The following is a 27,256-nucleotide window of genomic DNA, read 5'->3' on the forward strand; positions in this document are numbered from 1 at the left end:
TGGGAATGGACATAGGGTTGGTGAGATGGATAGAAGGGTAGTTGACGGAGAGATATCAGAGAGTGGTTTACTCAGGAGTAGAGTCCACAAGACGGCCTGTGACTAGTGGTGTGCCACAAGGATCTGTTCTTGGACCACTGCTGTTTAATTTGTTCATAAATGATATAGGAAAGGATCTGAGAGGAACAGTTCATTTGTTTGCGGATGATGCGAAGTTGGGTAGGGCAATAGTGAATGCAGATGACGTCAAAATTTTGCAGGATGATTTGGATAGATTGGAGGTCTGGGCTAAGGAGAATGGATGTCAATTTAATGTGGCAAAATGTAAGGTTATGCATTTTGGGGTGAAAAGATTGGCGGCAGTTTACTGCATTGGTGGAACCGTGCTCCAGGAAATTGATGAGGCACGAGATTTAGGAGTGTTGGTGGATAAGGAATTGAAATTTAGGGGACACATAGCAAAAGTGGCCAAATCAGCTCATCAAATCACTTGGTTGCTGAAGAATACGTTGATAAGCAGAGACAAGCAGGTTATTGTTCCTCTGTATCGAGCCTTGATAAGACCCCATCTAGACTACTGTGCTCAGATTTGGTCATCTAGGTTTCTTCTTGATGGGGAGGAGGTGGAGAGGATCCAGAGGCGAGTGACCAAGATGATAGCAGGTCTGTGGAATAAACCGTATGAGAACAGGTTGAGGATTTGTGGGTTGCAAAAATTGGTTGATAGGCGGAGGAGGGGAGATATGATTGAGACATTCAAATTACTGAAGGGTTTCTATAAAATTAATTCAGAAGATATTTTTGAGAACAGGGCTGGTTGTGGGAGGACTAGGGGACATCCATGGAAACTGGGCAAAAGTGTGGTTAGTAAAGGTGTTAGAGCTGGGTTCTTTACTTTTAGAGTAGTGAATGAGTGGAATGCACTCCCTGAGTCTGTGGTGGATGCTGTGACAGTGAATGAGTTTAAGGCGAGGTATGATAGATACTGTATGAATGTCAAATAGTTGTGATGAATATGATTTGAGGCCTCCCTCGATGAGTCTAATGACTCCCTGGAGTTGCCCGTAATAATAGTAATAATAGTAATATTCAAAATAAATTAATAAATTAATTTAGTTATTTTTAAATATAAGCAAAATTTAATTACAATTAAGAAACATGAATGGTGAGTATTAGTTAATATAATTGCCTAAAACTTTCTCAATTTCCAAAATTAATCAAGTTTTAATCAATTGCTTTTGTTCAGGTTTGGGTTGTGAATGTGTGCTTCACAGCTTTCTTTGTAGAGTCTTTCCAGAAGAAACTTTTGTGTAACATTTCGATTTTGTTCCACTGAATCCTGTGTTTTGTAGATAAAGTAGGATGCTAAAATGGATTTGTTGGGTTCTTTAAGAGAAATATATTCATGATGTTTTTTAAGACGAATTTGTGCAGATTAACCAGTTTGTCCATAATAACATAAACTCCAGAATAAGATAGAGGAGGATATTTGTCTTTTGGTGAGATAAGGAATGTATTAAGTTTGTGAACTGGACGGAAAGCGACCTGTACGTTAATCTGTCGAGTAACCTGCTGTTTTTTGTCCCTTAACATATGGCATATAAATTGTGGTAATTTCTTCATGAGGAGGGTTAGGATGACGGCCATAATTATTGATTATTTTATCGATAATTTTTTCATTATAACCATTAAATATAAAGGTAGTTCTGATAATAAACGGTTCTTTGTTTAGAAAGTTATCTGTAGAACAATTTTAATGAGCTCTGTCAACTAAGGATTTGATTACACCATATTTCTGACAAGGGTGATGATGAGAGTTAGAATTAAGGCATTTACCAATATGAGATGGTAATATATATATAATATTTTCTATATATTGAGAACTGTCAACTACCATTTGGTTGACGTAGAACGAGAACATCCAGAAAAGGAAGACAATTGTTGTTTTCTGCTTCCAGGGTAAATTTGATTCTTGGGTTTATTAAATTAATATTTTTCAAGAAATTATGAAGATTGGACAAGGAGGAGTTCCATAAAGCAAATATATCATCAAAGTATCTGTGCCAAACTGATGGTCTGGGTGAAAACATGTCCAGAATATGTTGTTCAAAATGTTCCATAAAGCAATTGACTACAGTTGGAGAAAGGGGAGATCCCATAGCTGTTCCCTCTATCTGTTTATACAGTTTGTTTTGCCATCTAAAGTATCATGCATTAATAACAAAGTCAAATAATTTTGTAATATCAGGAAGAAAGTCTTTATAATGCAATTCTATTATATCTGTCAGAAGGATATTTGTAAAGAGTGCAATTACATCAAAACTTACTAAATCTGGGTTGTTAGGATAATCCTGAAATTTTATTCTTAAAATTTATTGAATTTTTTATGAAGGAAGAAGCAGAATTTCCAGTAAATGTAGAAAGATTAGATAAGTATTTTGAGACTTTATGTAGGACATCCTATGCAGTTCACAACAGGTATTAATGACACACTTTCATGCAATTTAGGAAGGCCATATACTCTAGGAGCAAAAGCATGATGAACTTTTAACCTTTTTATTGTTTCTTCATTCCAAGAATGAAATTTGTGCAAGACGCTATTATTGTAATCAATTTGTGATTAAGTAGGGTCTCTATTAGGGTTGCCAGATTTTGGAAAACCAAATATGGGACATGGGTGTTAAAAAAAAAAAAAAACGCAACTCAGAACCTTAAAACAATTTTATTAAACAACATAATGTAGAAACATTATAATAATTAGGTGCAGTTCAGGGCTTATATTTAGCACTATTTTTAGCATTCTCTAACAAACATGGATCGTCTATTACAAGTTTATAGAAATCTTCACAAGAGATTTGATGTTAAATAACACTCCAAATTGTCACATCTCCAACTTACTTCTCTCATCTGTCCATTGAATTGATATTAGCGAAAAAAATCTTTCAACATGAGCATTGTGTGAGCAGGAATTTGAACAAGCATTCACAAAGTTTGAGCAACTCAGAACATTGTTCTTTAAATTTAATTTGTTTTAATATAGCCATCCATTTTTCATGGCAAGATTTCTTGTACCAATCCTCATTCTTGTTTTCTTCTTCAAAACTTTGTCTGAGAAGTATTATTTTCTGATCAAATAATTCGTTATCGTTGATGTCGATTTTCTTAGTTTTTAAATACGTACAGGTACTCCCAATTTGTTCCCAATATGGAATTTCTTTTAAAGCCATCCACGTAAACGTATTAATAGTTAGGAATTTATGGAGACACAACACACGTGTACGTGTTAAAATAATTACTTTACTTAATATTAGGAAAGTAACATTCGCGTTTAGACCTCTGTACTGAGGTCATCATCAGGAAAATACATATGTATAAGAACAAAGCTACATGCTGCTGCACTATACAAAGGTAAAATGAATCTAACTGTTCGTTAATCTTTTACCTAGCATGACCTCTTGTGGAAAAACTAAATGAATAATATTAAATTTTTAAAAAAAATAGTAATAGATTAAAAAAAATAAATTTAAAAAACCAGATAACTATAAAAATAAATTAAAATTGAATTTTAAAAAAATAAAAAAATAAACAAAATATTTGTAAAAAATAAATTAAAAACAGGACTACATTAAACATTTCTAAAGTCCTCTCGTATTGAGATTTTCTTCTGAGCTTGTTCCGGTTGTTTAAGGGTTGCAGATGGGTCTTCCACATTCTTGGAATGATTAAGCCATACATTTTTGTTCAGGTTTGGATTGTGTTTTAGCATTTCACAGGCTTCTTAAAATTTTCTCTCAAACCAAGTTTTGGTGCAATGTAGGGACTTTGTGCCTTTCCAGTCAATTCTATGGCATGTTTGGAGTGTGGGGTCTGATAGACTTGTTTTACCATAATGGAAGTATTTCGTTTGTGTTTGTCTTTTCTGATTAGGATAATGCATCCTGTTTTCCCTATGTAAGGTAGGTTGCAAGTACATTGGATTTTGTAAACTCCTGTACTTGCAAATCCCTGTTTTTGTAAATCCAAAAGTATGAAAACTTCTGAATCGAAATGACTTTAATAATTTAATTGTTAAGAAATTAAAGCCATTTAGTTAAGTTTTAACTAAATGACTTCTTTATGATCAAATAACTTTCAAATGTATTCCTTTATGAATATGACCTCAAGTAATGCAGCATTTTTCCAGAATATATCCACTGCATAAATGCATCTATGATGAAATTACATTTCATCAGTCCCCATTTTGGGACTGATGAATGTAATGATATGTATTACCAGCTAACCACTAACGGTAATATGTATTACCAGCTAACGGATACGCTAAACACTCGACCAACCAGCCAGCCTGGTTGGCCAAGAGGTTAGCGTATCCGCTCTCCAGTCAAAAGGCTGCGGGTTCAAATCCCGCTGTGGGCATGGATGTTTGTGATTGTCTGTGGAGATACTAGTGGTAGATGCTATTGGTGGATTGAGTGGTGGAGATGGAGAGAGATGTAGAGTAGGTGTCCTCCATCGATGAGTCTTTGGACTCCCTGGAGGTGTCATGTAATAATAATTAATAATAATTATATTCTTGCCATCATACATAGACAATGTTGCAATTAAATGCAGACAGATAAATCTGAATACTGTGAATGTGAAGAAGAATTTCAACTTCAAAAGAGGTGCTACCAAAGGTCATCACGATATAAGAGAGTTGGACTGTTTGGAATTACAGCTGACACAACTAAGGTTATAAGCCATTGGTGCATTATACTTGTTAGCTGCACATGTTCTTCTGGCCACTTGTGTTTTTTGGAGAGATGAAAATCCTTGCCATTTCCATATGAAACTAATGACCATCTTCAGATGCAAAATCCTTATATAGGTTGTCTGTATCCTACACAGCATGTGAACCCATGCCTTTCAACTGAAGGCCATTGTTAGCAACTGAATGATAGAGGCTTATTCCATATATATCACACATGCTACGTCAGCAACTGAACTGTTCATGATATTCATAAAAGACTGAATTACTCACACATCGACTACAGGCAACATTAACACCCAACGGAAATGTAAGGCTGTGACCTCAGACCAAGATATGTGGAGAGATCCAGGAGCTAACAAAAAGCCCAAATGTTATTCATAAAAGTGATATGGAAATCTCTGCAGCCCAAAATCACAAAAATCAGGCAGAACTCAGAGGCTAGAAGATTAAGATTAGTAGGTGAACACTAGTCAAATTTAGTTTCTCTGGAAGGAGAGCTGCATATAAATTGACACCAAGTGTAACCATCAGCAAAAGACTACAGCATAGAACAATAAAATCATAATACTGAACAATAAATCATTATATACTCCTTTCTAACTGGATGGGAAAGTGTAAATATAGCAGATGGCTGGAGATAATGCATCTGCCTTGTGTTGATAGCATCATCCCAAATGTGCAGTTTGGTAGCAGAAATGTGATGATCTACAGATGGTTCTCCTGTTAATGGGCATCTATATCTGCAGTCACTTGAGGTGTATGTAATTTTAGTTTTTCTGAATATAATGGTTCATATTCAGAGCTCTCTGGCTTTTAAATATTAAATAAGGTGTAATAATAATAAATGCTTTAGTATGGAAACATGAAATTTGAAAACTCCCTTATTTTATATTCTAGCTAAAAATATATGATAATAAATAACAATAATTAATGATCATTCTCATTTACAACAAGATCCCACATCAAAAATTACAAACTCCATCTACTATCTGCCAAAGTAAAATAATTTTGCCACTACTGATATTATTACAGTAACATCTGAAATTAAAACAGAACGAGATTAACCTTGACACAAACTTCATATGATTCAGGCTGCATAAAATTCAATGTATTGCACTGCATTTTTTAACTATATGTTCTATTATGTTTCTCCTAGCTAAATGAATGCTGCTGGAGAAAAAACTGTGAAATTAAATACATTAAATGAACGAGCTGAATATGATGGCAATTAATATATATATTATTTTATTAAAAAAAATTTTTTTTTTCTGAAATGCACAACTAACCTGTGATAAATGCCAGAAAGAATAAACGCACACGGGCCATTTGCTTATCAATCAAACCACTTTTGTTCTGTTCAACATAAAATTCATCCTGAACTGTAATCTGAATCTCTTCTGTTTTATATGTTAATGCTCTGTCTCTATGAATAGTTAGGTGAAAAAGTGAATTTTCTACAACCTAAATATGGAAAGTAAGGAAATGTTAACATAGAAATTTGACTTTTGCAAATTACATTATTATTGGTAGTAGTAGTACTATTATTATTAACAAATCGCCATTAAGTTAACTGAATCATCAAATAAGAACACAATCACAAGAAATGTATAATGTATATAGCAAACTGAACCTTAAACTCATTCATATTCTTAGCATTCACAATCCAGTAAAGCATTCCACTCACTCACTACTCTCCAAGTAAAAAACTCACTCCTTACTGTGTTCAAAACTATAATGAACTGCCAGCTTCGTTGGCAGATAGAACTTCCATTCAACAACCGACAGGCAATGGATTTGAATCACATTGCAGGAAAAGATGTTTAGAAATGCCATTGAGGTGGGAAACAAATTTCCTCACCTAGTGTAAGACAATCATCCAGCATACTGGAGGCATAAAATGGCTTGAAAAAGAAAAAAGCCTTTTAGTTGTCTCCAGGGCAGAAATTCAGAATTATCTCTTTGCAATATCAATGGTGCTAATGTGCATTACAACATTTTGTGATTAGGATATGCATAAAACTATGCTTTATTCAGATGTGTTTCTTGTGAAGATTTCAACAACTGTCCAAGTTAAATACATGGTTATGCTACATTGATACTTTCCTATTTGGCTTTGTAAGTTGGCAAATTGCATGGCCATAATCTAAGAATTTACTGTCCTGTTCTTTGAGGATTTTTTTTCAAAAGACTAATAACGTTAAAATTAATTTGAGAATCAGAATCCACACACATGGTTGCCAATGCAAATATAAAGCAACTCAGATGAAATATAATTCACCATAGGCATTCCTATTTTTGTCCATAGAACTGTGGAATGATTTGCAAGATCATGCTAAAATTTTCATTTCTATCTTGTTTTCCTTTGGTCAATTCTTCATTTTTGTGCAAGTCTTTCTCTCTCCCTCTCTCTCAAGACTGCTAAACACATCTAAAAATCAGTATCAAAATATAAACTTACATTAAAATTGCAATGAAATCAGCTGCAAATTGTCAGAAAATGATTTCTTACACAAACATGAGAGATGATATAAATTATCATGAGTAAGCTTGGACAGGACAAAGCCCGAGGAAACTCTGGTGGAAGTCTACAGCAGTTCTGATATGCAAAGCAATCATCAGACCCAGGTATAAGGGCAAAATACTAATAAAACAGGCTAGTAACTAATTCCCTGCAAAGCCTCCCTAAAGATAGTTGGTGATTGAGGGATCAGTTTGATCTGGTAAAATAAATGATTAAATGCTTCGAGACTGACCAAACTCGACCTATTGCAAAGTTGTTTATTATTAATAATATTAATAAAAAAAAATAATAATACACGGAACTTACAAGCACTTAAGGATCACAGTCTAGTTGCCTTTCCTAACCTTAATTATAGGATAAAGAGATTAATATACATTATGAAAAATTATGGAGACAACTACTGTGCTAGAGCAAAACTTTAGCTTAATATAAACCAAAATGAACACTCAACGTTTCGCCCTTCATATCAATGGTCATCATATGAAGCAAACACATATATACAAAGAAACAAGCTGCACTACAATCTACATGGCTTGCTAAAGTTACTGACCAACCACTAAAACAATTATTGGCCTGACCTCTGGTGAGAAAAAAAAAAAAAACCTTTGGTACTTTTCCAAAGCTAGAGTCCTATTATTATTATTATCTATTAGGTTACAAAATTAAATCGGGATGGAGAGCAACATGAGGTATGCATGAGTGGTATGCATGAGGAGTGCTGGGCTGATGGGACAATAGAAAGAGTGGCTTTAGCGATAAAGAGAGGGCATGAAACAGACAAGATGATAGTTATGGTGGGTACGAATGACCTGAGAGGTAGTATAAATCGCGTAGGAAAAGATTTAAGAACATTATTAGATATTGTGAAGAGGAAAAGTGTCAATGGGAGAATAGTGTGCGTGCTGCCTCGTTTTGACAATTACGAGTTAAGTAGACGAGCAATGATAATGAATGATATGATTGCAAGAATGTGCAGAAAAAGAGGTCTGGAGTTTGTTGATGTTTGGAGTGTGTTTGAAGGAAAAAGGCAGTTGTATGCTAGAGATGGACTGCATCTTAACATGGAAGGACATAAGCGATTGAAGGAGTTATTGTTTTCTGAACAGGTTGAAGTTATTGGGCAGGGAAACTAATATTGAAAAGGTTGAGTGTAAGAGAGAGAAACTTTAGCACTGATTGTGTATTTATTGATCCTTATAGGCAGAATAAATTGCAGAAGAGAGGGGATAAAAATCGGCATAGGACTACGGTAGTTAGTGACTTATATATCAGTTCTAAAGCCGGTACAAGATCTAGAGGGAATCTGCAATTTTTGTATACCAATGCTAGAAGCATTCGAAATAAGAGAGAAGAATTTTTGGCATTAGTCAGTGAAATCTCACCAAAAGTTGTAGGCATTAGTGAAACTTGGCTGTCAGCAGAAGATGTGGTCACTGGAATTGAATGTGATGGGTACAGTATTTTCAGGGAGGATAGAGAAGATAGAACAGGAGGAGGAGTACTGTTGATGATAGCTGATGTGTTGCAGCCAAAGAAAGTAGTATATCATGATGATAGACACGTGAATGAGAGTTCATTTGAGGCAGTCTGGTGCAAAATAGTGACCAATGCAACCAAATATACAGTTGGATGCTGCTATAGGCCAGGGAGTACGGGGGAAGATATTGAATTCATGCATCAGCAACTTAGTGCAATGAGTGAAGGCTTAGTGATTATTATGGGGGATTTTAATTATGGTGATATCAATTGGAAGGAGGAAATATCACGTAGCAAAAAGGAAATGGAGTTCATACATCTTCTACGAGATAATTACTTGAAACAGCACATAACTGAAGGGACACGTGGTGTGAGAGTGTTGGAACTGGTTATTGGTTCAGAGGTTATATGCATAAGTAAGGTGTCCTCGTTACCTCCAGTTGGTGAAAGCGATCATGTGGTATTGACTTGGGAGGTTGCAAAATCTGTGGACTTTTCTATTAAGAAGGGGTATGTACGGAACTACAGGTTAGGCAATTATAACAAGCTTCGGAGTGAGCTTGCAGCCATTCCATGGCAAAACATATTGCAAGGGAAAGATGTTAGCAGTGCTTGGGATAAAATCAGCGGGTATCTGAGGAAAGCAATATCAGATTGTGTCCCTATGGTCAGGAGGTCAAACAAGGCAGGCATTAGATGGATGAGCAGTAGTATCAAGCTTGAACTGCAAAAAAAGAAAATGTTATGGAGAATTTACAAGGAGAAGGGCGATCAGGACACCCATGAGCAGTACAAGGCTCAAGCTAGGAAGGTTACCAGCATAGTAAGAAAAGCTAAATCAGATTATGAGAAGACCTTAGCCAAAGAGATCAAGGGTAATCCCAAAGAGTTCTTCCGCTATGTGGCAAGTAAGAGGAAGAATGACTTCGGAAGGATAACCTTAGTGGGTGCTGATGGTATTGAGGTGACAAAATCAGATGTAATAGTCGAGTTACTGAGTGATCACTTCTCAAAAGTCTATCACCCAAGTGAGGATATCTCTATACCTATAGCAATACCTAATGTGAGAATTGAAGCTAAAGAATCAGAGGTATTAAATATATTGCAAAACTTAAATGCAAACACTGCAGTAGGCTTAGATGGAATATCAGCTCGGGTGTTGCGTGAATGTGCAAATGAATTGTCAACCCCTCTTACCTGGATATTTAATTTAAGTTTGAACTCTGGTATGGTCCCTAGGGAGTGGAAGTTAGGCAAAGTGGTTCCTTTGCATAAGGGTGGCTCTAAAACTGCGGTATTGAATTACAGACCAATCACCATCTCAGGAGTAGTGGTAAAAGTATTGGAAAAGTTGGTTAAAGACAAAATTCAAGAATGGGTGGATCAGGATATGATACTCTATAGAGGCCAACATGGTTTTGTTAAAGGTAGATCCTGCCTTAGCAATCTATTAACTATTCATAATAGAATAACATCCGAGTTGGACAAAGGAACTGGCTACACAGTGGTACTTCTGGATTTTGCTAAGGCTTTTGACAGGATACCCCATAGAACACTGTTACGCAAATTGGAGCAGATGGGAATGGATATTAAATTGGTGATATGGATAGGAGAATGGCTCAGGGAGAGATACCATAAGGTGGTGTATGGAGGAGCCGAGTCCAGAATGAGGCAGGTGACCAGTGGTGTACCTCAGGGCTCTGTGCTTGGGCCAATGTTGTTTAATTTGTATATAAATGATATAGGAAACGGCTTAAAGGGAGATATTCAGTTGTTTGCTGATGATGCAAAGTTGTGTAGTGCAATAAATAATCAAGCTGATGTTGAAAGTTTGCAGGAGGATTTAAATAAGCTGGTAAAATGGGCAAAAGAAAATGGATGTCAGTTCAATGTGGAAAAGTGTAAAGTCATGCATTTTGGGATTAAAAGATTACCAGCTGTGTACTACATCGATGGAAAGGTACTCCAAGAGATTGATGAGGCTAGGGACTTAGGGGTATTGGTAGATAGGGAGATGAAGTTCAGAGGACACATTGCTAAGGTGTCCAAGATTGCACATAGGATTACTTGGTTGTTGAGGAACACACTGACATCCAGAGATAAAGAGGTTATTATTCCCCTTTATAAAGCATTGATACTTCCACAATTGGATTACTGTGCTCAGGTCTGGTCACCTGGATTCCTTGGAGATGAGGAGGCTGTGGAGAGGGTTCAGAGAAGAGTGACCAAGTTGGTGAGTGATATAAAAAATGCTCCCTACATTGATAGATTGAGAGCTTGTGGATTGCAGAGATTGGTTGATAGGCGAAGAAGAGGGGACATGATAGAAACATTCAAATTACTAAAAGGTTTTTATAGGATTGATGCAGGGGAAATGTTTCAGCTGTGTGATAGTGATGGAAGAACAAGAGGTCATCTCTGGAAATTAAAGAAGAGTGTGGTTAACAAAGGTGTCAGAACAAGGTTTTTTGCCTGGAGGGTGGTGAATGAGTGGAATTCATTGCCTGACTTAGTTGTGAGCTCTTCGTCTGTAAATGAATTCAAGAAGAGATATGACAGATATTGTTTTGCTAGTTTGGGTCTCCCGCGATGAGTCTACTGACTCCATGGAGATACCCGTAATAATAATAATAACATGTTTCTATATATATATATATATATATATAACTATATAAGTATACATATAAATTCCAACCAATTGGTATGGAATAGTTTCCAATAAAAGCTGAAAATTGCTTCAAGTCCTAAAGTATGCTAGAAGCTAAGTAGGCTGAATATGTGTCATCCAAATTCTTGGATTTTTATGCCATCATTATTGTTGAGATTAGGGTGGTTAATCAGAATTTCACAGGCTTCTTCTTTAAATTTTTGTTCATACCAGGTTTTGGTATGATGTAAAGAGCAGGTACTTTTCCAATCAATTTGGTGTAGGGTGTTGAGAGTGTGATCTGAGAGGCCTGCTTCACCAAAATTGTTATATTTAATGTGTCTTTTGTGTTCTTTTTTACGTAGAGGAATTGTACATCCAATTTCGCCAATATAAGGTAAGTTACAGGTGCAGTAGATGCAATAAACTCTAGGGTGTGCCAATGGGAGGAGAGAATCCTTAGAGGAGTTGAATATGTTTTTTAATTTTATAGGTGGTTTAAAAGTGGCATTAAGATTATAATAGTGTAGGATTCTATAGATTTTTTCTGATAACCCTTTAATGTATGGGATGGCTATGGTTTTATTGTAATCTATATTCTTATTTGATGAAGTTTTATGAAGAACTTTATTAATAGTATTTTTTATAGCCATTATTTATAAATGTGTTGCTAATAATCTTTAATTCTTGTTTAAGAGCTGGTTAATTAGACCAAATTGTTATGGCTCTATTTTTAAGGGTGTTAATGACTCCAAAGTTTTGCGAGGAGTGGTGATATGAGTTCGCATCTATATATTGGCAAGCATATGTCGGTTTGCAGCAAACCGTGAAGGATAGAATGCCTGAGAGAAAACATGTGACCGGTGTATCCAGGAATGGGAGCGAGTTCTGATTTTCAATTTCAATAATAAATTGTATGCGTTAATGTTGTTTGTTCAGGTGGCTAATGGATGTGTTTAAAGTTTATCGACCGTGTGGCCAGAAACAAAAACATCGTCAACGTATCTAAGCTACACTGTAGCTTTTAGAGTAAAGGAATATTTTGAATGTGCTTGAAAGAATCTCTGACAATTCGGCTAAACATATTCTAGAAAGTAATAAAGAAAAATGTAAGGTCAAATTTCATATTTTAAAACAATGGTGAAATTTGAATGCCAATCATACGAATCCAACCAATCGAGATATCTCTTCTCCAGTAAACAACTCCAACAGTGAACAACAAACAAGTGAGACAAGGAGCAACCAATCACCTGCAAGCAATAGTCAGGTGATCAACTTATCAAGCCACCACATCTTAAATAACGGTCAACTTGCATTACTTGATAATGGCCTTAACTTCACAGTAGCACCCAGAACTGTTAATAAATTGGATTTTATATACCATATAGAAAGAGGCATTAAGTCTCTTCCTATTAATATAGCTGATAATATTTGTTTAGAAACCAGCAATGTTTTGAATAAAAAGAAAACCTGATATCTGATATACTGTTTTCTGAATGAGTTGGTGTGTCAATGCAAGGAAATTAGAATACCCAGGATGGATGGTAGCAGGGGAGGCCTCTTGTGGGAATGGGTACTTGGGAGAAGGGGGATGACATCAGGTAACACTGAGCCCAGTGGAGTCTAGAGGGGATAATGCTAGGTATACAAACTGTGGCATTTATATGCTTTATACTAATGCCAGGAGTATCTGGAATAAAGGAGAGGAATTGGTGGAGATGAGAGCATCAGCCTGGCCAAAGATTATTGGGATCACTGAGACATGGTTAACAGAAGAGGATATAATAACAGGAATAGACGTAGAAGGGTACAGCATTTTTCAGCAGGATAGGAAGGGAAAGTGTGGTGATGGAGTACTACTTATGAAAAGTGATGACTTATGTCCTCTAAGAGTGGAGGCTTTGGAAGGCAGTGACACTAATGATTTTGAAAGCATATGGTGTGAGGTAGAGGTGGGAAAGACAGGATATTTAGTGGGATGTGGCTACAAATCAAGGAGCACGGAGGGTGGAGACCAGGTGATGTTTAGACAGTTGAGCTTGGAAGTGCAAGAAGAATGATTGTTATGGGAAATTTTAACTACAGCAGTATAAATTGGGGAGAGGAAAATGCATGTAACAATAAGGGAATGGAATTTCTAGAATTCTTGAGGGATAAATGTCTTAGGCAACATGTAATAGGGGGAACAAGAGGTTCTAGAATTTTCGATTTGGTCATAGCATCAGAAGAGTTGATAATAACTGTCATCTCTCTCCCACCAGTCGGAGAGAGTGACCATGTGGTTTTGACTTGGAAGATGAATAGACAAGCAGGAGTATCAAAGAGACGGGAACATATGTGGAATTATAAGGTAAGTGATTATAATTGTCTTAGATATAAACTTGGGGAAGTTTCATGGAAGAAGGAATTGGAAGACAAGGATGTCATTAGTGCTTGGGGAAATTGTGAAGGAATATTTGTTAGCAGCAATAGTAAGCTGTATTCCAAAAGTGAAGAAGAGGACACAATTTGCTGTAAATGGATGACAAACGATATTAAACAGGAACTGCAAGTAAAAGAGGCTATGGAAGAGATATAAGGAGACAGGCGAAGATAAGATGCATGAAGAATATAAGACACAGGCCAGGAGTGTGACTGGTATGGTAAGGAAGGTGAAACTAGAATATGAGAAGAGACTGGCACTAAGATTCAAAGATAATCCTACGGAATTTTTTAGCTATGTGGCCAGTAGGAGGAGAAATGATTGTGAAAGAATGACATTGTGGGATAAAAATGGGAATAGACTGACTGATGCACAGGACATAGTGGAATTGTTCAATGAGCACTTCATTGGAGTATTTCATCATGGAGGAGTAAATTTTAATACTAGAGGGATAGGCAGGTTCGAGGTTTAGAGGTGCAGGAGGAGAGTGTGTTCCAAATACTGAGTACTCTGGATGTCAGTAAAGATGTGGGACTGCATCATTCTCTCACCATGAGTTTGAGAGAATGTGCTAAAGAACTGACAGCTCTTTTGACCTGGATTTTCAATGAATGTCTGGCTAAGGGAAAGGTGCACAGGGAATGGAAGGAAGGTAAGATAATGCCATTGCGTAAGGGTGGTAAGAAGACTCGAAGTGTATAATTATAGGCCAGTTTGTGTGTCATCAATAGTTATTAAGAACTTGGAGAAATTAGTGAGAGACCGTATGAAGCATTGGGAAGAAGAGGGTAATGTTATCTTTTAGAGTCAACATGGATTTGTTAAAGGGCACTCTTGTTTTAGTAATAAGCCAGCCTTTTATAATAAAGTTACAAGAGCAGTTGATGAGGGAAAGGCATATACTGCCATTTTCTTGGATTTAGCAAAGGCATTTGACAGGGTGCCACATGATAAGCTGATATTTAAGTTGCAGCGCCTGGTTTGGATGTCAGGTTGGTCAACTGGATTCAGGACTGGCTGTATCAGATAGGTGTCCAATAGGTATCAGAGAGTTGTGTGTGGTGGGGCAGTATCAAGGAGACAGAAGGTTACAAGTGGGGTCCCACAGGGCTCAGTACTGAGACCTATATTGTTTAACCTTTATATCAATGACATTGTCAGTGGATTGCAGGGGGATATTCAGTTGTTTGCAGATGACGTGAAGCTGGGAAGGGTTATTAGTAATAGTGCAGATGTGGTAGCCCTGCAAGAGAATAAACTAGACAGATGGGCAAATGAATGGATGTTTCGGTTTAATGCAGCAAAATGTAAGATCTTGAGGTTTGGGACACTTCATATTAGAGGAGTTGTATTAGAGGATGTAGGGGAGACAAGAGATCTGGGGTTGATGAGTGATAGAAATCTGAAATTCAGAGGCCATATTGCAAAGGTGGTGAAGGTAACACACAGAGGATTGCTGCAATACTGAGAAGGATGCTGACCTGTAGAGATAAAAGAGTTATCATTTTGTTGTATAAGACCCTGATCAGACCACATTTAGACTATTGTTCTCAAATTTGGTCGCCAGGATTTGAAGGAGATAAATTAACTGTGGAAAGGGTACAGAGGAGGATAGCAAAGATGCCTTCAGGACTGTACAATGTCAGTTATGAGGATTGGCTGAGGGAATGTGGACTGCAGAGTTTGGTAGATAGAAGAAGGAGAGGTGATATAATTGAGACTTTTTAACTGTTGAGAGGTGGTTACAGTGTAGACACTGGGAGTTCTTTCACTTGGTCGAACAGCGGGAAGGTGTAATGACAAGGGGCCATCCCTGGAAGTTGCGAAAGGAAGCTGTGAGCAAGAGGGTGAGGAGTGGTTTCTTTGCATGGAGGGTGGTTGAACCATGGAATGCATTGCCTGAGAGAGTGGTGAGAGCAAAAACGGTCAATGAGTTCAAGGAGTGGTACGATAGACTTTGTTTCCTAGGAAAGACCTCCCACGATGAGTCTTGATAGACTTTGTGTTTCCTAGGAAGGACCTCCTGCGATGAGTCTTTTGACTCCTTGGAGGCCTGAATAATAATAATAATACAGCAATATTACAAAAACAGAAATAGCAGCAATCAAGTCATTAAAAGCTAATCAAGATATAATTATAAAAAAATCAGACAGATCAACTTATATCAGATGAATCAACTAGTCTCCGATAACAGCACCTATCAGCTTGTAAACTATAATCCAATTAACAGAATAAAGAAAAAAACTGAGAAATTCCTTAAATATGTCACTTCTTGGCCGTCAGACACTGTTAAAAAACTTATACCCCATTATGCCCGTTCTCCCAGAATATATGGTGTTCCTAAAGTTCATAAACAAAACATTCAGCTTCGGCCTATAATTGAAGGAATAGAGAGCCCTAATTATCACCTAGCCAAGAAATTAGGGTCAACGCTCAAGGAGTTCATAGGTCATTCCCCTCCTATATAAAGAACACACAACACTTCATAAACAAAATTAAAACCATAACGCTCGGCCAAGATGATTTATTAGTCAGTTTCGATGTTTCTGCCCTTTTCACAATTGTCCCAATCAGTGACACAATTCTTCTCTTACAGAACAAATTTCTGCCCAACATTACGGCCCTCTTTGTCCAAGTACTACATTCCAGTGACTTTGTCTGGCAAAATAAATTTTACCTACAAAAAGAAGGTACGGCCATGGGTTCACCACTATCCCCCCCCCCCCAACTGCTAACTTTTATATGGAAGCTTTTGAGCAAAGCGCTCTTGATTCCTTTACTCTAAAACCTACAGTGTGGCTTAGATACGTTGACAATGATTTCGTTATCTGGCCACAAGGTCGACAAACTTTAAATACATTCCTTAGCCACCTGAACAAACAACATGAACACATACAATTTACTATTGAAATTGAAAATCAGAACTCGCTCCAGTTCCTGGATACACCGGTCACATGTTTTCTCTCAGGCATTCTATCCTTCACAGTTTACTGCGAACCGACACATACTGGCCAATATATACATGCTAACTCATATCACCATCCCTTGCAAAAATTTGGAGTCATTAACATCCTTAAAAGCAGAGCTATAACAATTTGTTCTAATCAACCAGCACCAGTTCTTAAACAAGAATTAAAGATTACTAGCAACACATTTATAAATAATGGTTATAAAAAATACTATTAATAAAGTTCTTCATAAAACTTCATCAAATAAGAATATAGATTATAGTAAAACCACAGCCATCCCATACATTAAAGGGTTATCAGAAAAAAAAAAAAATAGAATCCTACACCATTATAATCTTAATGCCACTTTTAAACCACCTATAAAATTGAAAAACATATTCAACTCCTCTAAAGATCCTCTCCTCCCATTGGCACATCCTGGAGTTTATTGCATCTACTGCACCTGTAACTTACCTTATATTGGCGAAATTGGATGTACAATCCCTCTACGTAAAAAGGAACACAAAAGACACATTAAATATAACAATTTTGGTGAAGCAGGCCTCTCAGATCACACTCTCAACACCCTACACCAAATTGATTGGAAAAGTACCTGCTCTTTACATCATACCAAAACCTGGTATGAACAAAAATTTAAAGAAGAAGCCTGTGAAATTCTGATTAACCATCCTAATCTCAACAATAATGGTGGCATAAAAATTCCAAGAATTTGGATGGCACATATTCAGCCTACTTAGTTTCCAGCATACTTTAGGACTTTAATCAATTTTCAGCTTTTATTGGAAACTATTCCATACCAATTGGTTGGAATTTATATGTATACTTACATAAACATGTTGCTCTTCAGTCCAATTTAATTTTGTAACCTAATAGATAATAATATGACTCTAGCTTTGATGTCAGGGCAATAACTGTTGTAATGGTTGGTCAGTAACTTTAGCAAACCGTATAGATTGTAGCACAGCTTGTTTCTTTGTGTATATATGTGTATGCTCCAGATGATGACCTTGATATGAAGGTCGAAACATTGAGTGTTCATTTTGGTTTATATTAAACTAAAGTTCTGCTCTAACATGGTAGTTGTCTCCATAATTTTTCATAATGTATTCTGTTCACCGTGTAATCATGAAGGCAAAGATTAGTATTATGCCTAAACATATATGTTTGTGTGTAAATAGCATTGTGTTCTGCTGGCCAGTTTGCCTGGTTGTTGGATAAAAAACTTTCTGCCAACCTCCATATGATACTGCCTAACTCATCTTCACTTGAAAAAGTACTGGTAAATGTTTCCTTTTCGTCCTATATTAGATTTGAATCAAGATTTTTCCAAACAAAGAGCATCAGCAAAATTAACAAGGAGTGTCTATGGAGCTATGGAGGGTCTTCTTCATTATGTATCTATAAGTAATAGTAAAGTGTATGTGAAATACTGTCTGACCACAGATATGAGACCCCTAGACACTTCTGCGCATGGCAGAAGGCAAATCCATTCTGATAATAGGGTAATCAATGGTGACTATTTATTATTATATGTCAGAAATTAGCTTTACTTTTATGAAAATTCTAGTCTTTAAAGTGGTAACTATTTTGCTTGTACAACAGTTGGAAAATTTTATGTATAAAGTATGTGATTTTGAATGTTTGTGACGAATTCGTACATTGTCTTATTCCTTTCTCCCCTTCAACATGAATCAACTCTTCTTGGCATTGTGCCAGCCAGGGTTCTCACGTGTGTGGTCGGACAGCATATAAAGGTAATGAGAATGAAGGCCTGCTTCAGTTTGACTTTAAAAAAATTTGTCCTATAGTGTGTGTGTGTGTGTGTGTTTGAGAGAGAGAGAGAAAGATGCACATTGAAAAATGTGAATAGTTTATGGAAAAGGAAACTGCTAATACAATCTGCCAGAAATGTGTGATCATTGGCAGACTCAGCATAAAATGTTGAATGTGAGTAATAATTCAAATGAGAAGATGTAGTAGGTAGTAACGTGTGCTAAGCAGAATGCAAGTAGCAGAAGTGATGTCGGAATGCAAGATGGCAATATTGGTGAAATAGGCGAGAGAGTGTAAGAAAGGAGATATGAAAGAAATATGAAAAAAAAAAAGAGAGAGAGAGAGAGGAGTTCATCACAATGCACAATATTTTGAAGATTGGAAGAGAGCTGTATAAGTACATGACAGATGGACAGACTAGAAACACCTGGAAAAATGGCAAGAAAGGAAATGAAATGTGAAGCAGCAAAGAAAGAATCAAGAAAACATAAATAGATAAACTTTCCCTCAACAGCTCCTTCAAGAAGTGTCATTTGTAGGCGGTTATGTCTGAAATAGCCGACTTTCTCTTTTTAGTTTCTTTTATCAGGCTTCTGTTTACACCTATCATCTCTAGTACTTCTTCATTTGTCTTTTCATGATATCCTCATAATTCTTTGCAGCATCCACATTTCAAAGGCTTCCAGTTTTTTCACACTTAGATTGGGGAGTGTCCATGTCTCTATTCCATATAATAAGGTGGACCATACGTAACATTCAGAGATTCTTAGTCTTGTTTTCAGAATTTATTCTCTAGATCAGGGGTCGGCAACATTTACAGTCTCGCGGGCCACATTCAACTTTTATTTTTAATAATCGGGCCACAAGCATTTAATTAAGAGAAAATAGTGAGTGAAAAAAATACTCAAGTTATCAATTTTTACTATATCAATCTTAAAAAAACACAGAAATATTTAAAATAAGAGATATGAAACAAGCATGAAAATGAAACTCAATGAAAATTATTATCACGTAAAAACAAATTAATAGAGTTTATGAATCACAATATGTGTGTCTCCCTGCTTAATGTGACTTTTGTGATTGTTTTCCCTTAGCCAGATTATCTATACTTTATTTCGAAGCACATACATTTGCAAATCGAAGCATGCAAATTTTTATCAGTCAGTCAAGAAGAAAATTTATTTTTTCTAAAACTCATGGCAGAAAATGCTTGTTCTCAAATGTATGTGCTTCGAAATGCGACTATCATCTTCTTTGCAATACTAATTAATCCTTCAAATTTTTTTGGTAAGCATCGATAAAATTTTTGGATATTTTCTAACACAAATGCATTCTTTAATGTTTCATTGTGTTATAATTCCAAAATTTCCATCTGTAGTTGGTTTGGTACATCAATGTCAACATTAAAAGGGTTCAAAAATAATTGTATTTCAATGCTATTTTTATGAAAATCCACAAATCTTGTTGAAAAGCTGATATTTAAGTTGCAGCACATGGGTCTGGATGTCAGATTGTCCAACTGGATTCAGGATTGGCTGTCTGATAGGTATCAGAGAGTTGTGTATGGTGGAGAAGTTTCAAGGAGGCAGAGGGTTACAAGTGGGGTCCCACAGGGCTCAGTACTAGGACCTATACTGTTTAACCTTTATATCAATGACATTGCCAATGGATTGCAAGGGGATATTCGGTTGTTTGCAGATGATGCAAAGCTGGGAAGGATTATTAGTAATAGTGCAGATGTGGTAGCCCTGCAAGAGGATTTGAATAAGCTAGTTAGATGGGCAAATGAATGGGGGTGTTGGTTTAATGCAGCAAAATGTAAGGTCTTGAGGTTTGGGAAACATCGATGAGACACTGCATACTCTATGGGAGGAGTTATACTGGAGGAAGTAGGGGAGACAAGAGACCTGGGGTTGATGATTGATAGAAACCTGAAGTTTAGGGGACATATTGCAAAGGTGGTGAAGGTAACACAGAGGATTGCTGCAATTATGAGAAGGACACTGACCTACAGAGATAAGAGGGTTATCATTCCGTTGTATAAGTCTCTGATCAGACCACACTTGGACTATTGTTCTCAGATTTGGTCCCCAGGATTTGAAGGGGATAAATTAACTGTGGAAAGGATACAAAGATGGATGACAAAGATGGTTTCAGGACTGTACAAGGATAGTTATGAGGATCGGCTGAGGGAATGTGGACTGCGGAGTTTTGTGGATAGAAGAAGGAGAGGTGATATGATTGAGACTTTTAAACTGTTCAGAGGTGGTTACAGAGTTGACACTGGGGAATTCTTTCGCTTGGTTGAACAGCGGGAAGGAGTGATGACAAGAGGCCATCCCTGGAAGTTACAAAAGGAAACTGTGAGCAAGAGGGTGAGGAGTGGTTTCTTTGCGTGGAGGGTGGTTGAACCGTGGAATGCATTGCCTGATGGAGTGGTGAGAGCAAGAATGGTCAATGAGTTTAAGGAGAGGTATGATAGACTTTGTGTTTCTTAGGGGGGGGTCCTCCCCTCGATGAGTCTTGACAGACTTTATGTTCTTAGGAAGGACCTCCAACGATGAATCTTTTGACTCCATGGAGGCCTGAATAATAATAATAATAAACCAAGGGGTCCGACAGGGGTGTCCCCTCTCAGCAACTCTTTTTAATATCTACTTAAATTAAATAATAATAAAATGGAATAAAAATTTACATCAAGGAATTAAACTTTCTCCTACAGTAAACTTAAACACTCTCCTCTTTGCCGACCACCAAATAATAATTACAAATTCTGAAGATAAACTACAGAAAGCTATTTTATATCTAAATGAGATATCCAAAGATTATGGTATGATAATATCAACAGAAAAATAAAAAACTATGGCCTTTAAAGGACAAGATCCAGCAAGAACTAAAATTGTAATAGATAACAAGATCTTAGAACAGGTGAATTCATTTAACTACCTAGGATGTATGATTATGAAAAAGATATAAATGTAAAAATTGCAAAATATTTAAAAATAACAGGTGTAATTAACTCTATATTTAAACCAAACCTAGTTCAAAAACAAACCAGACTAAAAGTATACAATACATTAGCCCTACCAGTCTTAATGTATGGAAGCGAAATCTGGACAATAAAACAAAAAGACATGTATAGACAAAGATTAACAACAGCAGAAATGAAGTTTATGAGAAAAACTGCAAAGTATACCCTATTTGATCACAAAAGAAATGAAGAAATTATGAAAGAATTAAACCAAGAACCAGTAATAGAAAAAATTAAAAAATAGAAACATAAATGGATGGAACATATTCAAAGAATGAAAACAGAAAGATTACCAAAACAAGCCATTAGTAAAAAGAAAACCAGTACGTCCTCTTAAACGATGACCTCTAAGGCCGGAACAGGCCTTAGAGGTCATGCTGGGCCTAAATCCTTGATATGCATGATGATGATGATTATTAATGTTTTTCATTTTATTTTTTTCAGGTATTCTAAAGGAACATTTGAAAAATTAATCACGGAAAAGTTCACAACCCAACAAGGAACCATAATTATACAATTTTATGTTGAAAATCAGCATCTGATTATTATTAATTGGACATTAATTCAATATTATTAATTAGCCATTATATTTTCCAGATCTGATGGCTTCCATCTTCTTCCTATGAGGTTACCTGAAGAAAAAGGTGCAATGTCAATAAGCCCCAGCTGAAGGAGAACATTCATGGAGAAATTACGGAGATGCAGCCAGAAACATTAACAGCTGTGATGAAACATGCTTTAAAAGGAGGCCAGTCTTTGTGAAGCCAAAAATGGAAGATATTTGCATGAATTTTCATAACTAATAAAATTATTTCCAAGTTCTGAGAATAAAAAAGAATAAAAATAATGAATAAATAAAGAAGTTACTAAATGTTTAAACCGATTTGTGATTCATGGGCCAAGCTGTGCAATCTGGTTTAATACTCCAACTGCCAGCCCACCTCTCATTCATTAAAAACCATTTAGATACCAATTAACTGGGGATGCACCATGAGAAGGTGCAGATTAGATATTAGATCCCAAGCTTGCTAGTTCTTTACTTTCCTTAAAAGATTTCAGGATTACCTCACAGTTATCTAGTATTGTCCCTTAAGCATCCCTGATTAAAACATTTCTTACAATAAACAAAGGTGGGATGGCATTATTATAATCTTTATAAATGAAATAAATTATTTATATTATATATACATTATATATAGAATGAAATACTTAGTTGGATGTTATTATAGACCTGACAATGTTGATGGTATGACTATGAAACGTATAATCAAACTAGCCAAGAGCAAATAAGAAAAGGGTGATTGTTATGGGTGATTCAAATTATGACATTAGAGACTGGATTGATGAAATAGCAACTGAAAGTAAAGAAAATTAGTTTCTTGAGTTTTTGAGAGACAACTACCTCAGAAAGTATGTAACAGAGGGCACACAAAGATTGTGGGACTTGGATTTTATCATCTCACAAGAGGATGTAATTATAAATGAGGTGTCAAATCACCCTCCAGTTGGTGAGAGTGACCACGAAGTGATTATCTGGGTGGTTGTCAGCAGTGCGAGGACCTCCGTGAGAACAGGGTATATGTGGAACTACAAGGCTGGTGATTATGAGGAGCTCAGGAGACAGCTTGCAGGTGTAGCATGAAATGAGGAGTTAGCTGGAAAAGAAATCAATGCAGCTTGGGGGATATTCAAGAACTATCTTGTAGAAGAAATATCCAAATGAATTCCAAGGGTCAGAAGGTTAAATAAGGTAGGTGTGAAATGGATAAATGAAGAGATTAAGCATGCAATACAGAGAAAAAAGACATCATGGAGGCATCATAAGAGAAGTGGTAATAACCAGTGGTGAGCTATAAGGGGCTCGCGCGAGCCCTTTGTTAAATTTTTCTCAAATTTGCGAGTCCCTTGTTCTTCTTGTTTCCTTTTTTATTTTTTTTTTAAACATATTAAGTGACAAACTCATATGGTAACCTAACAAAAATTTAGTCTTTTCGGCAGTGTATACATTATTTGGAATTATTGTTTCAACTCCTCTGAAACGAAAGCGCTCAAGTTTGAAAATAAAATAAGCACATGCGCTATCTTGACCCTTCGCCCTTCTGGTAGCCAACTGTATGGTAAAACCAGTAGCCAATCAAATGTTTTATAAAAGATTATAAAATATTTTATTCTTATTATATTTTGATAGTTAAAAAATGTTTTCTTATATAAGATAAATTAACACAGTTGATTGTGTGCAAATATTTCATGTTTAGATCATGAAATATTTGTTTAAAAATGATAGTCTTTAGTGGTCGATTGTCCTCTCATACTTTTTGATTGGAATTTGTACACAAGCTGTATTAATAAAAGTTTGTGTGTGAAATACGGCTTTTTTTTTTTTTTTTGCTCAATGATGCGAGCCCTTTGTTAAAATTTCCATAGCTCGCCACTGGTAATAACCAATTCCATGAGGATTACAAATAACAGGCAAGGAGGATGACTTGGTTGTTAAGAATAGCAAAAGCAAAATATCAGCAGCTGCAGTTAGCAAATGAAGCCAAAAATAATTCTAGGGAGTTCTTTTGATACGTAGCCAGCAAAAAAAAAGGAATGATTATGGAAGGATGGTATAAGGACAACTGCTGCAGAAGATATAGTAGAGATACTTAATGAACAGTTCATAAAGGTCTTTCATTCTGAATGTGACATCATGGAAAATTTGAGAGCAGCTGATGATGAGAAACTCAAAAGTGAACAAGAGATATATGGAGTTATTCAGCAAACTTGATGTTAATAAGGCTATGGGACTTGATAATATATCCAGTACCATTGACAGAGTGTGGCATAGAGGCAGTATACCTCACGGCGCTGCTTATTTAAGGGCGCTCGGTCAGCCATACTGTGGTATGTGCCATATTAGGGCAACAAGATATTTTACATCTGATGTAGATGCAATACATTTATTTGAAGAATTAAAAATTCTCTCAAAAATAATACAAGAGAAAAGTGGTCCTCACCAAATTTTATCATATATATATATATATATATATATACACACACATACATATATAATTTTATCATATACATATATATATATATACACATACATATATAACCAAAAAATCTTATAGAAATTTATCTCAACGTAACCACTGCCCTAAGGATATTGTTAACAATTCCTGTTAGCGTAGCAAGTATGGAAAGAGGTTTTTCCAAGTTTAAACTGATTAAAAATTATTTGCGAACAGCAATGACCCAAGAAAAATTGGTTGGTTTAGCAACTATAGCAACTATAGAGGCAGACATAGCTTATAATTTAAATTTAGAAGAGCTTATAAACATTTTATTGTGCAATAACCCCATAGAGTAAACATTTAATTAATATTATTATGTAATTGTTTTGCATTAATGTTTCTCTTGTAATAAAAACAATATAGCAATTGGATATTTTCTTATATTTTTATCTTATAATCCATCAGGGGCGATATTTAATTGTTTTCCTTAGCGCACGATCTAATCTGGCAATGGTCCTGAATATATTGTAAACATGGGGTTTCTCTGTCCTTTTATATTATCTTTATATTCACCTCTTATTTTATCTTTCTCTTACATGCGCTATTGTAGCCTTTTGTCTCTCTCTCTCTCTCTCTATATATATATATATATTACTTTATGTTATAACTCCTTTTCTGCTTATTCTAACTACCTTCCACACTTGCCTTCTTATTCCTCGAACACCAAAAAATTTATTTGATAAGCTGCACCACTGATGTCCATTTTCTAGTAATAAGAAGTGGTAAGTGCGTCAAGTAGTCTTCCCATTATATTCAAATTACCCCTGATTAATTAATATCTGCAGTCGTAGTCTACTATCTACCCTTACTATCTTTCCTCCTAGGTTCCCGCTAATTAGGCTCTAATATTTTTCGGAACAGTGCATCGAAAAATTAAATATCAGGAGACACTCTATTAGCATTAAACAACACATTTATTTACCATAAAACAATTTACACTATTATTCCATCAAAGGAAAAGAAATGCCTAGTTTAACTCTAAATAGCATAATTATGTTAAGATGCCTCAATTCATGATAATCATGATGTCACATAAATATCCACTCCTTTCCAATATCAAGATTCTATCCTAAGCAACTTAAACTATCAACAAACTGTTACTCCTTAACTGTTATACACATAAAAGTTTGATCCTTCTGATACTAAATAACTTTCAACTTCTGATACTAAGATAATACTCTAGGCAAAATGCACTATTAACAAACTGTTACTCTCTGACTGTTACACACATAATCTTCTATTACTTATTCAGCATTTTAAATCCAACCATTAACTTTGCTCAAATTCAGCAGTTTAATCTTAAATCCTCTATTAAAGTTCTCCAATAATTCACAAAATTGAAGAAAAAAATTGGACTCACTTTAGGGCTGCTACCACTGCGTATTCTTATTACCTGGCTTCGGATTGGAGTCCTGACCTTTTCCTTCCATATCAGGTTTACTCTCCCTTCTTATACCGGTGATAGATTTACTGATGGTTTCTGGGACACTGTCCTCCCGGAACTCGGGTGAAGATTTTCAGCTTCAGGAGTACTTGTGTGCAGGTTAAACTAATGGAGCAATTCTTTCCTGCTCAAAAATTCCTCTGTTCGGACGATGGCTCCTGGTGAAGGTTGGTCATCAGATCAATGCTTTGCCTGGCAGACCGGCTCCTGTCTTCTTTCTTTCAGACCACTGGCATGACTTCTCCTGAAGTTGTCTTCGATGGCTTTCATCTGACGGACAACCGCAGGGGTACCGATGATGACCTATGGATAACTGATACTCGATCTTCCGGCTAACGCCTTTTATTCACCTTCTTTCAGATCCCTGCACGAAGATATGGGACCCCAAATATTTCAGTGTGATTCCTTGTTCTTTCCTTGACAGTGACCATTTCTTTGATCTTCTACTACACTCCTTTAATCCTATTTGTTCGGGCAGCAGAGGTGCATCTGAAGTTTGTTGGTCCGTCTGACACTGACCTTGAGTATTTACAATTGGAACTCACAAACAACTTTCACATATCCTTATAAGGAGCTAACATACAAAGTTTTCTGGTGGCAAGGTATTGCCTTTGTGTAATACATTCTAGAATTTTCTCTTTTAGGGCAGTAAGTACAGACAGTCCCTATGGTATTATTTACATTAACAAACTGTTTTAACTATGTACAGATATACAGGTCATTTTTATAACATCCTTGCAGGGCTTGACTTCTGTAAAAATTGATGTAAAGCTTTCTGGCATTATTAAGCTACATCAAATTTTTACAATATCATCAGATATTCTGAAGGAATATGCAGGGAGTTGGAATCTGCTTTAATATATTTTTTTAATATGAGTATTGCACTGGGTTGAGTTCAAGGGAGTGGAGGGAGGATTCTGTTCATCAAAGATAATACCATTGTTGTCAACCCAATTCAGGATCCAACTTCTCACCAGCTTCTCCAACAACTCAACCACAACAACTGGTGATGCTTAAGTTCTATCACATCCCTTATGAAGCGGCACAGTTGATGTGATAGAACTTAAGCATCAAATTACAGGATTATCTGTGTAACAGGTGTAGTGGTTAAGTTGTTGGAAAAGCTGGTGAAAACTAGGATCCTGAATTGGGTTGACAACAATGGTATTA

General features: G+C 36.1%; 1 protein-coding gene across 2 annotated transcripts in view; it reads right to left on the reverse strand.

Annotated features, from left to right (window-relative positions):
- Positions 1–27,256, reverse strand: part of LOC150102730 (uncharacterized) — a 326,709-nt gene that overhangs the window by 193,519 nt on the left and 105,934 nt on the right. For both annotated transcript variants that reach the window (XM_090398982.1, XM_090398983.1), the window contains exon 4: positions 6,034–6,208. In XM_090398982.1, coding sequence (XP_090255108.1) covers positions 6,034–6,208 — 175 coding nt within the window. The remainder of the gene's footprint in view (positions 1–6,033; positions 6,209–27,256) is intronic.

Source organism: Typopeltis vanoorti, chromosome 10 (genome assembly GCF_054136105.1).
Source record: "Typopeltis vanoorti isolate ZY-2024b chromosome 10, IOZ_Tvanoo_1.0, whole genome shotgun sequence".
NCBI lineage: Eukaryota > Metazoa > Arthropoda > Arachnida > Uropygi > Thelyphonidae > Typopeltis > Typopeltis vanoorti.